At 35.2% G+C, this 13005-nt stretch overlaps 1 protein-coding gene across 4 annotated transcripts in view; it reads right to left on the minus strand.

Moving 5' to 3' along the window:
* The window catches only part of CEP350 (centrosomal protein 350), a 153715-nt gene that overhangs the window by 112920 nt on the left and 27790 nt on the right, over positions 1–13005 (minus strand). For 2 of the 4 annotated variants that reach the window (XM_040263873.1, XM_040263870.1), the window contains exons 2-6: positions 11888–11973; positions 10794–10840; positions 7311–7425; positions 6341–6500; positions 1422–2044 (exon numbers count right to left, since the gene is read on the minus strand). In XM_040263873.1, the coding sequence (XP_040119807.1) occupies positions 1422–2044; positions 6341–6500; positions 7311–7425; positions 10794–10840; positions 11888–11960 (1018 nt within the window). In that variant the 5' untranslated portion in view covers positions 11961–11973. Of the gene's footprint in view, positions 1–1421; positions 2045–6340; positions 6501–7310; positions 7426–10793; positions 10841–11887; positions 12245–13005 lie in introns of those variants that run through there. The other 2 variants (XM_040263872.1, XM_040263871.1) reach the window with 2 other exon arrangements.

Raw genomic sequence — 13005 nt, forward strand, 5'->3', positions numbered from 1 at the left:
GTTAGTAGAAAAACAGTTCTTCACTGTTGGAAAAGATAAATCCACTGCTCAGGATACCACTAGAAACCATATTCTGTTATGATTTCTGAAATGACTACTATATTTCATTAGTTAACCTCATAAAAGTTACATTCATAATATATTTTAAGATGGAAACTAAACTATTAAAACTAGTAATAAAAGGAATATACAAAATCTAGTCACAACTCAAAGTCATACTTAAGATTTTCACTCTGATTCTTTAAGGTTGCTTTCTTAATTTTTAGATTTTTACTTATTAAATAAAACATAGATTCAAATCAAATATCTTAACTCTGCTTTAGTGGAAGAACTTTTGAAACTGCAGACTTTGACTTCTAGAATGAACAAACCTTAAAGGTACAACCTGCATTTAATGGGTCTGATATAAATATAGCCAAAGTTTTGTATAATCACTATCTTAGAACCAGAAAGAACTTCTGACCCCATCATTTGCCAACAGCTCTGTCAGCAATGTGGACAATTTCTACATGGCACACAAACAACTAGAAGGATAAGAAAGAATTTTATTAAGGGAACTACCCACAATTTTATCATAAATTATCTGGAATAAAATGCTAATATCTATCTTTCATTCATAATGAATATTACTAGCAAAACATATCACAAAAAAATGGATAAACTGTTCAAACTATAGACAGTTGTTTGTTCTCTTAAAATTAACAGAATAAACCAATCTTGATTATATTTTGATCTTCATACATTTATAATACTGAACTTGAAAAAATATCTGCAAAAGAAAGGCCAGAATGGTAGGAACTTTAAGACAAAAGTCTAATCTCATCAATGAATCAAAATTTTACATGGATGACCCTGACCCTGTGAAAATAATTTCAGGAACATAAAAATACAAAACTACCATATATAAAAACTTGAATTGGGCTGAAAGGAGAAATTCTCTCTGAAAAGCATCTTCTCAATGGAAATCTGATTTATTGTTTTCTTAAACATGGAGAAAACCCCTGTCAAAATTCTAAGGTTAACAAAACAGGATCAAAATGTCAGTGCCAACATATTCTATAACCAAATATTAACTAGCAGTGATTGAAGCATTTTTCAAACATTGCTTTTAAAAGAATTTCTAATAACAATAGAAATACAATGGCAGAGTAACAGCAATATTCTTTCAGTTCTCTGAAATTTATACTAATTTTTATTTTCTCTTTTGTTCAACTTATTAAAGGTCCGTATGGTAGGTCTCAAACTAAAAGAACCTCTTGAAGGATCTGAATCTGCATTTTTAGCATACACTTTGAATTAATTTTTTTATGCATTTGAGAATCACCCCCTATTCCAAATGATCTTCTCTACTCCAATACATCCTAGGGAAACAGGGAGACAAGGAGGCAGGGAAAGAGAAGATGTAAACACTGATTACAAACCTTTATATGCTGGAGCAGGTGGTGCTGTTGCCACTTTCCTGACTTTTGCTGTCACTGAGCTATCAACATTAACAGCCATTACTGGATGGTCAATGTGACCCAGATTCTGGCCCTGGCCATTTGTTTCTTCTGAGTGTTCCCACTGTTTTCTAATCCGCTCCTTGAGTTTTTCCAGTTTGACATCATGTTGTCGTCGCTTTAGGATATCTAATCTTTGGGAATTACAAGTACTAGTAGAAGACGGAGAAGAGTCAGTTAACCGTGACACTTTTGAATCAATATTATGGCCCATGGTACACACAGAAGACTTCAAAGTGTTCTCATTTCCTTTTGTTCTATTAGGTTTCTCTTCATCACTTCTCACAGCAGCTGCCACCTTAATCAAACATTCAGAATTTTGCAATGCATCAATTGTTGGTCGATCATTTAAAAACCTAACAACTGTATCATCAACGGCAGATGATTGGGAGCTCTCAAAATCACAGCAAAGTATATTCCGATCTTCTCGACTGCACATCAACCGGTTCCCACTCTCAGGCTTCTCTTCATTAACATCCACACAATATACATGCTTTGACTCTAAATGGCTGGGACTTATACTGGATGGTGTGCCATGGACTTCCCTATTATTAAAAAATAATAAGCTTTAAATGAGGAATAAAAAAACCAGTCATACAAACTGAATGGAGAACTCTAAACATTAGAGACCCCAAAACATCTAGTAGGTTAGAAATAACAAGATAATCATTAATACTATTAAAATTCAATGCTCAATGCCTCCTGGGTATCAAAGGTTAGATTATGGCAAATAATCTAAATCATAATATGCATATTATATAACTATGCAAAAGATGCATGCAGAGATTTCCTTAAGAACCCCAGAAAGCAGAATTACAATCTGACTTTGGATATTCACTTGACCCTTACTACCAAAATGTACATTTTACTTCTCCATAAAATCTTAAGAACCACAGGGAAAAGTTCTCAAATTCTGGCATTTCACATATATAACTTCTAAATAGTGTATAAAATTAACAGATTGGGAGTAGAAATAAAATGGAAGTACAATAAACATTCACCTCCAAATAAATGTGGTTAGTAAAGTTAAATCTCTCTGAACTACAGACTACTTTTTTGGAAGCTTCAAATTATGTAAAGCATGTCTAGAAATTCCAGAGTAGGAAAAGAAGACTGGACACAGCCAAAGCACACATCACAAAGTCCATAATCTCTATTCACAAAAACACTAGCAAAAGTATTCCTTCAGAAACTATTTTGATTTTATGTATCATTCTAGTAAGTTATATTTTAGAAACAGAAGCAGTTATTAAAAGGGAGATTAATGAAGACAAGCCTCAGCAGTAGGAAGAAGACATGAAAAACGACCCAACAAAATTATAGAAACAAACATTACAATCATCTGGACCTCCAAGTTCTGGAAGAGTAGACATTTGCCACATGTGGCAATTGAGCACTTGAATGTGCTTAATCCAAACTGAGACGTGCTGTAATGTCAATTACGTACCGTTTTAAAAAATTAAAAAATAAAGACCGTAAAACACCTTTGGGTGTGTGCATGTGACTACTAAAAATATTTAAATTACACATGTGTGGTTCACTTTAACGGTGCCATTGTATATTACTGATCTAAATCTTTCAGTTTAGGCATAAAACTCTAAATATCACAAAGATGGTTAAAGTCATGACTCTATTACAGCAAAATATGGTAATTTTGCAGCTATCATGAGTACACAAGTGTGTGCATTTTTCTAAAGAGACAGTCTGTAGCTTTCATCAGATTCTCACTGGGGTCCATGACTCAAAAAACATTAGACCCTCTTCTGAGAGGCTGCTTATTAAATAAGACAGGGGCTGAGAACTGAGTTCTGCAGCTTCCACTAGAGATCAAGACTAAATTCAATTATTTTCACTATCTCGACCAGACTGCAACAACTCACTGTTGAAACGATTAAGGTCTAAAATCAGCACATGCAGAGAATAAAATAGGAATCCCTGGTGGATCAGCAGTAAAGAACCCACCTGCCAAGGCAGGAGATGTGGTTCTATGCCTGGGTCAGGAAGACAGACGCCTTGGAGAAGGAAATGGCAACCTACTCCACTATTCTTGCCTGGGAAATCCCACAGACGGAGAAACCTAGCTAGCTACAATCCATGGGATTGCAAAGAGTCAGATACAACTTAACGACTAAACAACAGAGAATAAAATAAAGTATAAAATGGTAGGTTACCTACATATCTTAATCATAAGGGAAAGAAAATTAACCAAAAAAAGTAAAGTAGGGACTGCCCTTGTAGTCCAATGGCTAAGATTCTGCACTCTCAATGAAGGGGGCCAGGTTCCATTCCTAGTCAGGGAACTAGTTCCCACATGCTGCAACTAAAGATCTCAGCATGCCACAACTAAGACCCAGCAGAGCCAAATTAGATAGATCAAAATAAATGAACTTAAAAAAAAAAAGTAATTTCACACAGTCTTTCACTCACTCATTAAATATCTACTATGAATAGGATGTTCACTATGCAATTCTTTCAACTTTTCTATAAATATGAAAATTATTGTAATAAAATGCTGGAAAAAATATCTACAGAATACTTAGTTAAATGACAAGCATTAAGATAATGGTTTGGGAATAAGACAGACTTGTAGTTTTACATAAGTAATGTAATGGGTACACATTTAATCAAAATATAATGCAGCATGAAAACACTCCAACAGAGGAAGCACAGGTGGTACTAAGCTGCTTCAGTCTTGTCCAACTCCTCATGACCCTATGGACTACAGCCTGCCAGGCTCCTCTGTCCATAGGATTCTCCAGGCAAGAATACTGGAGTGGGTTGCCATGCCCTTCTCCAGGGGATCTTCCCGACCCAGGGATCAAACCTGAGTCTCTTCTGTCCCCTGCATTAGCAAGCAGGTTCTTTACTACTAGTGCCACCTGGGAAGCACAGAGAAAGGGTTGAATAAGCTAGGGAATGAAATGGGGGTAGAAACAAATACAGCAGTGTTTCATACAGAAGGTGATAAAAGGTGAGTTTTAGATGATGAATGGAGCTGGCCAGGTGAAGGGTGTTCTATTCACAGCTATCCTATGGGTATTTGTTTCTTTTCTTAAAATATACATAATTTACACAATTTTAAATGTGGGGTAGTATTATTTGCAGAAAGAATATTAGAATAGAAATAGTAATTTAGTTTCAATTCTGATAGTGATTATGTTTCTAGGCATCTCATTATTCTTTTAAATTTTCCCTTTCTCCTTTTTCTAAACTATGCACTTGTACCCAGATTAAGTCCCTGGCCTTTTCTCTATTTTTTTCACTTTTATCACTTCAATGCTACTGACAACTCCCATATTTATATTCGCAGCACTGACTTTTCCACACACATTCCTACCCAAACATCCAACTGCCTACTGAATATTTTCACCTAGATATTTCAAAATTATATCAAATGGAACACACTGAAAATCAAACCCATAATTTACCTCTGCATGCTTGCATGCTAAGTTGCTTGTGTCCAACTCTTTGTGACCCTATGGACTGTAGCCCACCTGGTTCCTCTGTCCCCGGGACTCCCCAGGCAAAAATACTGGAGTGGGTTGCCATGCCCTCCTCCAGGGGATCTTCCCGACCCAGGGAATGAACCCACATCACCCGCAGCTCTGCTGAGCCACCGGGGAAGCATAATTCACCTCACCACCCAAATTTTTTATCTCAAATATAAGATGTGAGAGTTGGACCATAAAGAAGGTTAAGCAATGAAGAATCGATGCTTTTGAACTGTGGTGCTAGAGACTACTCTTTTGAGAGTCCCTTGGACAACAAGGAGATCAAACCAGTCAATCCTAAAGGAAATCAACCCTAAATATTCATTGGAAGGACTGATGCTGAATGCCACCTGATGTGAAGAACCAACTCATTGGAAAAGATACTGATGCTGGGAAAGATTGAGGGCAAGAGGAGAATGGGGCAACAGAGGATGAGATTGTTGGAAGGCATCACTGAATCAATGGACATGAGGTTGAGCAAACTTGAGGAGATAGTGAAGGACAGGGAAGCCTGGCATGATGCAGTTGAAGAAGTCACAGAGAGTCAGACATGACTTAGCAACTGAACAACAGCAAGTATAAAAACTAAGTATTTCCAAGCACCATCATTAAAAACTCCTTACTTTACTGATTGACACTTTAAAATACTAAAAAATGATTATAAATGAAACAAGAAACTATAAGTTTCAGTATCTATTACTTAACATTACTTGCTATCCTAACAGCAAGAACATATTTCTATCAGTAGTTAAAATGTCCCTCAAATACAAAACTCTTTAATTTTATCTGGTGAATATCCTAAATTAGCTAACAAAAATGCAAAGCATTTTATACTATTCATATATTAAAATTCATTCATCAGTCTTGAACATCTAACTAAACTGTTAAAAGGAACCACTGGCAACAAAAACAATAAACCAACTCACATTCTCAGAAGAAAGAAATTTTAGTTAACTGATTAGTACTAACCCCCTCCAACTCAAAAAACAGAAGAAAACTAAACTATGTGAAGACCACTGTGCAGAACACCCAATCTGAGATATAAGGGAGAAGAAAGCCATACTTCCAGAAACTGAATAATTTGTTTGTAGGAAGCATATTACAATGGAGTGGTCTGGAGCAAATATTACTACTTCTCCCCAAATATTCAATCTGTAAAAGAACAGAAAGTTAGCATTTCATAATATAAAAGATTTTGCTTTACCTTTTTGGAAAATGGAAAAGGTAATACTACTAGATTCAGAGTGTGATAAAAAAACTGAGCAAATAAACTATAATATTAGTACAAATACTATAGGTTAACTCTATAGATAATTTTAAAAAAAAAGAAAGAAAGAAACCCACACTAACCTGTAAGAAACCAAAGGGTCACGAAACTCCACACGATTAATTTTTTTTACATTACTCTCCAGGGTGGTAGCTCTGAGAGGACTACGAGATTTCTCTTTTCGTGATTTAGAAAATTTGGAGGCTGGAGCATTAACCCAAGAATCATCCAGGTATCTACCATCTGAAGAAAAAGGAAATCTATGAAAACATATGATATAAAATACAACTGTCTCTGAACGTAGCTAGCATTTAAGAAAATAACTTAGGTATCTTATTGTTTCTGGACTCTCAAGCTGAATATCATGCAAGTAGACTAAAAAAAAAATTCAGGTTCTATTATTACAGTAACTCAATCTATAGAGAAAGACTGCATTCTAAGCAAACAACACAAACTAAAATTCTAAATTAAAAATTCCTTCAAAAAAGATGCATCAGCTAAAACCCAAGACTCACAGATTACAGAAAAGAATCATAGTTTCAGTTAATGTGCAGGTTTATTCCACTAATTATGCAACCACAAAATTAAATATATGAAAGGTAACCAAAGAAAATATTGACAGAGTCAATTTATGATAGTATTTCTAAGATAAATATTCTAATTTTGATCATAAATCCCAAACAACAAAAAAAAGTCTTAAGTCAACTAAATGTCAAACTAAAATACCTGTAAATTTTTTTTTAAAAAAGGACATATATAACCCTAAAGGCTCAAAATCAAATTCTCACTAACAAATGAAAACTCACTGCCAAAGGTGATGCTGTGGTGCTAAGTCCCTGATCAAAAGATGGAGAAAACGTCGTCTACAGTCACTGAATACGAGGCTGCTTCATAAGTACTCAACACCAAAGGAAAAAAACTAAATGCTGATGGAGCATCTAGTCTCTGACAAAAGAACAAGGAAATACATGGGACTATATGGAGAAATCAAACCAAAACACCAAAAGCTCATATTTAATACATTTCTATCTTTGGAAGTCACCTCATACATACCTTTTCGACTAATCTTTCTGGTAGCACTTGCAGAAGATTTCTTGGTATCCATGACAGAGTCAAACACAGCTGTACTAGTAGGGGCTACTTCCAATTTGTTTTCAATGTGTCTCAGCTAAAGTTTAAACACCATCAAAACAAATAGGTTAATTCTATTCTAAACCAGCTACCATCAATTTAATTACTTAAATTACATTGTCCAACAACTTTCTCCAAAGCAGAAAAAACTTAGGAATGCTTTAACTAAAAACAATATAGTTTTTCCATTATTTACTACTTAAGCAATTGGCCAATGCTGCCCAAATTTGGACACAAAAATAAAAATGTCTATAGAATACCAAGAGTTTTCTATTTGACCTGTTGATGTATTTTTTTAATTGTTGAGTTTTTTAAAAGCAGTAAATTTTCTGACATTGTATGTTGCATATCATTATGCTACATATTTTGTGCATTTCTACACATTTTATGTGTTTTATATGCAAAAATGAGGAAAGAACAATTCCTCTAAACTAAAATTTAGGATTATTTAAGTAGCCACAACTTTTATCATTTTATATCTACAAAATAAGTTTTACAATAAGGACAAAGTTAATAAGATAAAATTCAGGTTTCCAAGCACTACAGTTGTCTTTTGATATAACCATCAATGATTTTAAAAAGTATTTTCTCCTAAATGCTTACAGGAGAAAACGTGAAGAAAACAGAAGAAAGTAGAAAAAAATAAAATTAATCAAAATTCCAAAATTCCACCACAAAGAGATAAAAACTTTGTGTAAAATTCTGATTTATCTTCTTTCAGATTTTAGCAGTGCAATGTACTCACAAAATTGGAATAATTCTTTATATATTAATAGTTCTATACCAGACTGTTCCCCCATTTATATTATGAACCATTGATTACCCCTAAAACTTATTTTTAAAAACTCAATAATTTTTTTAAAAAAACAACTATTAACAATTCAGCTCTAAGTTAGTTTACCTCTAAATTTAATTGGGGATAAAAACTATTCTTACATTATAAATGTACAATGCTCACAAAGAATATATGCTGACTGCTACATTCATGGACCCCAAATCTGACTCTGCTTTATGAACAAATCTAGGTTATAGTACCTTTTCCAGATTGACTTTCAAATCAGTTCAAAAGATTATAGGATAGAAAGTATCAAATTTACACTGTTAAGAAATAGATGGCTTGAATTCTGGTAGAATACAAAACAAATAATATATAAATATATATACATATATTCACACACACACATATATATAAGGTTGGTGCAAACATAATTACAGTTCAGACTGTGACTTTTTAAAATAATTTTATTTATTTATTTTTGTCTGTCCTGGGTCTTCACTGCTGCGTGGACTTGAGTCTCTAGTTGCAGAGAGCGGGGGCTACTCTCTAGTTGTGGTGTGTCGGCTTCTCATTCCGGTGGCTTCTCGTGTTGGGAAGCACAGGTTCTAGGGCATAAGGGCTTCAGTAGTCGCGGTTTCCAGGCTCTCGAACTCAGCTACTGTGCTCTGCAGCATGTGGAATCTCTGTGGATCAGGGATCAAACCTGTGTCTCCTGCACTGGCAAGTGAATTCTTTATCACTAGCCCAAGAGGGCAGCCCTCAGACTGTGAATTTTAAATCATTATAACTAGGTTCAAACATATCTTTATTAATCAAAATAGGAACCATTACAATCAACACATTTTTGCCAATGAGAAGTTTATTTCTGTAGCATAAAAATTTGTGCTTCAGGATTCAACAAACTCTTAAGAAGCATTTTCTGCATCCTGCTGGCTGTGGACACATTTTCCCTGCAAAAAGTTGTTGAGATACTGAGGAAGTAGCAGTCGGTTGGCAAGAGGTCAGGTAAAATATCTGGATGAGGCAAACGCTGTAGCCCAATTCGTTCAACTTTTGAAGTGCTGTTTGTGCAACATGCAGTTGGGCGCTGTCATGGAGAAAAATTAGGCCCTTTCTGTTAACCAATACCGGCTGCAGGTGTTGCAATTTTGGGTGCATCTCATCGATTTTCTGAGCATACTTCTCAGAGCTAGTGGTTTCATTGGGATTCAGAGAGCTGCAGTAGATGAGACGGGCAGCAGACCAGCACACAGTGACAAGAACCTTTTACTGGTGCAAGCCTGGCTCAGGGTGGTGCTTTGGAGCTGCCTCTCGGTGCAGCCGCTCCGCTGCTCGTCGCTGGTTGTCATATAAAATCTACTTTTCGTTGCATGGCACAGTCCGATTGAGAAATGGATTCTCAATCAGAAACACAACTGATGTTGCAGAGAATAAGAGAAGACACTTCAAAGTGACGATTTTTTTGACTTCTAGTCAGCTCACAAGGCATCCACTTACAGAGCTTTTTCACCTCTCCAATTTGCTTCAAATGCTGCACGACTGTAGAATGGTCAACACTGAGTTCTTCAGCAACTTCTCGCACAGTTATATAAGGATCAATACGATGATGGCTCTCAATTTAGTCGTGTTAATTTCTGATGGCTGGCCACTATGCTCTTTTATCTTCAAGCTTCTTGTTTCCTTTTCAGAACTTCTTGAACTACCACTATACTGTACATTTGTTAGCAGTTCTTGATCCAAAAGCACTGTTGTCAGTTGTCTCTGTTGCTTCAAATGACCCATTTTGAACTCGAATAAGAAAATCACTCAAATTTGCTTTTTGTCTAACATAATTTCCATAGTCTAAAAAATACATAAAATAAGCAGCAAGTAATATAAGTCACTAGCAAAAAAAACAAACTGAGAAATGCACGTTAAAATGATGTATAACATAACCACATTTAGAGTGTATTCCAATATCAAATGGCAAATTTCATTAATGCAAAAACCACAATTACTTTTGTACCAACCTAATATACATTAAAGAGCAATTTGCCTAGAGAGCAAATGAAGAAGAAAAGGAAAAGGTCTCTCTTTAAAGAGCTATGTATCACTTGACAAATCTGGATTCCTAAACTCCAGACAAGACTGGACAGAACATAAATGAGAACGGTGGCCCATAATCATTCTTCCGCAGTGCTAAGAGAAAATAGCCTGTTACTGCCACAGAAAACCAGCAGGTGACTCACAGTCCACTCAAGCAAAAGCTGCCCCTTCCATTTCCTCTCTATGAGCTTCCTATATAGACACAGTCCTACCTTCTCTAATAAATTCTACATTTTAAACCTTCATCTCAACATACCAACTGAGTAAATTTATTAAAGCAGAATAAATAACACAACATAGTTTAATATTTTATATGCCATAGTGTTAATGTTTCTGATACTTAAAGTAATGTCCTAATTACTGCTTTACTATCTAATAGCTGTCACTAACGTTAATTTTGTAACATAGTATATAACTTTTCATATTGAAAAGTTTAACTATTTTCTCATTAAAAAAGCACTATAGAAAATAATTTTAATCTACTCAATCATAACAGAAAATTTTAAACTAGAAGGAAAGAAATGGAACCTATAATTACTTACAGCAGCCTTGGTCTGAGAAAGTGCATCCCATGGTGCGGTTATACCTGCTGGGCAACATTAATATTTACTGAGTTAGGATATCTGAAGTGGACCTTGAAATTTGCATTTTAATAAGCTCCCAAATGCACTCAAAAGTTTGAGAACCACTTTACTAGGCAGAACTGTTCTCCAGCAAGCGCTTTATTACATTGAACCAAAACATGATTCTTCTCCCATCCTATAAAGCCTAACTTCCCAATACATGGTTTAGAGCTGTATTAGGCACTGATCCCCCTAGGACACTGATCCCATAGGACAACTAGACTAACAGCCCCATCTACATCTCCAATAATAAGCAGTATCCTCAGTTTATCCCAATGAGCTGAACAAATACACTGTTAACTACCATACTGCATTTTGTATTATGATATGAAAAGATCAAAAACTACTCCAGATTTCAACCTACTAGTAGAAACAAAGGTAACATCTATTCACTCTTTCAGACAACAGCCCTTCAAAGAGTATATATTCAAAGAGTCTATGTATTTCCCCTGAGTCAGCCTTCTCTAGGATAAATATTTTCATCTCCTCTATATGCTCCTCATGTGACATGATTTCCAGGTCCCTCACGAACCCAATTATCTTGCTCCAGATGTACTCATTTGTCAAAGTCCCTCAAAATAATCAAGTCCTAAATTAAAGTTACCCCCATGCATCACTAAAAACAAGAAGTTCAATGAGACTATAACTTTTTAATCTGTGCACTACAAGTCTATAACTATATCGGGAGCTATATAGTAGCATTTATTGACATTAAGTCAGAATTCACTGTAAAATATTATATATAACTAATTTTACATATACTGATTCTTTTTAAAAAAGAATGTATTGCTTTACATGGCAGTTTACTATTGTGTGCCTCTTACGGTAAAGTACATCGTCTATTTAAAATGAAACTGACTTTTAAAAAGCATTTATCAAAAAAAAAAAAAGCATTTATCCATTTGTTATAAATCAAAGCATATGGGTATTTTCATTTACTGAATAGCCCAAAATCTTAGGCACAGGACCTAAACAAAGCATTAAGTTCAGTTTAAAAAAAAAACAAATCATACCTTGAATAGTATCCGTGCTTTGAGAGTTCCTTGGATTTGGTAAAGGCACCTCTTTTGATTTGCTGCTCCTCATCCTGCCAATTTACCTGCAATCACATCATTAGCATCCACTGAAAATCAACATTATAATATCAGTGAAGAAAATGCCCTATCTTGCCTTTTGTGAAAGTCAAAAAAGAATTTTATCATCTCTAAAAGTTATCTTTATATTCTCTTAAGAGTTCCTGATAATTTAGTAACTTTATTTTTGCTTAGAAAACTAAACCATTAAAAATTGTATCATAACCACCTCACACAAACTAGGATAGCTACTGTCAAACCAACCAACAAACAAAAGTGTTAATGAAGATGTGGAGAAACTGTAACTCTTGTGCACTGTTCGTTGGAATGTAAAATGGTACAGCTGCTATGGAAAATAGCTCAGTTGTCCCTCAAAAATTTAAAGGAAAACTATCATATGGTCCAGCACAGAATTGAAAGCAGGGTCTTGAAGAGATATTTGTTCACAGCACTGCTCACAACAGTCAAAAGATGAAAGCAACCAAAGTGTCCATACACAAAAGTAAAATGTAGTGTGGTGGCTCAGACGGTAAAAGCGTCTGCTTGCTTGCGGGAGAACCGGGTTCAGTCCCTGGCTGGGGAAGATCCCCTGGAGAAGGAAATGGCAACCCACTCCAGTATTCTTGCCTGGAAAATTCCACAGATGGAGGAGCCTCGTAGGCTAGAGTCCACGGGGTCGCAAAGAGTCGGACACGACTGAGCGACTTCACTTTCAGTATATACATAAAACATTATTATTCAGTATTAAAGAAGTGGGATATTTTGACATATGCTACAATAAATGAACTTTGAGAACATTATACTACCTTGAGAACATTATGCTAAGTGAAATAAGCCAGTTACAAAGACAAATACTATATGATTCCACTTATATGAGATACCTAGAATAGTCCAAATCATAGGAATGGAAAGTAAAATAGTGGCTGTCAGGGGCTGGGGGAAGGGGAAAATAGGAATCTATTGTCTAATGGGTATAGAGCTTCATTTCTGCAAGATGAAAGGAGTTCTAGAGATGGATGGTTACTATGACTGCATAATATTATTAGTGTATTTAATAC

This window comes from Oryx dammah, unplaced genomic scaffold (genome assembly GCF_014754425.2).
Source record: "Oryx dammah isolate SB20612 unplaced genomic scaffold, SCBI_Odam_1.1 HiC_scaffold_21, whole genome shotgun sequence".
NCBI classification, from domain to species: Eukaryota; Metazoa; Chordata; class Mammalia; order Artiodactyla; family Bovidae; genus Oryx; species Oryx dammah.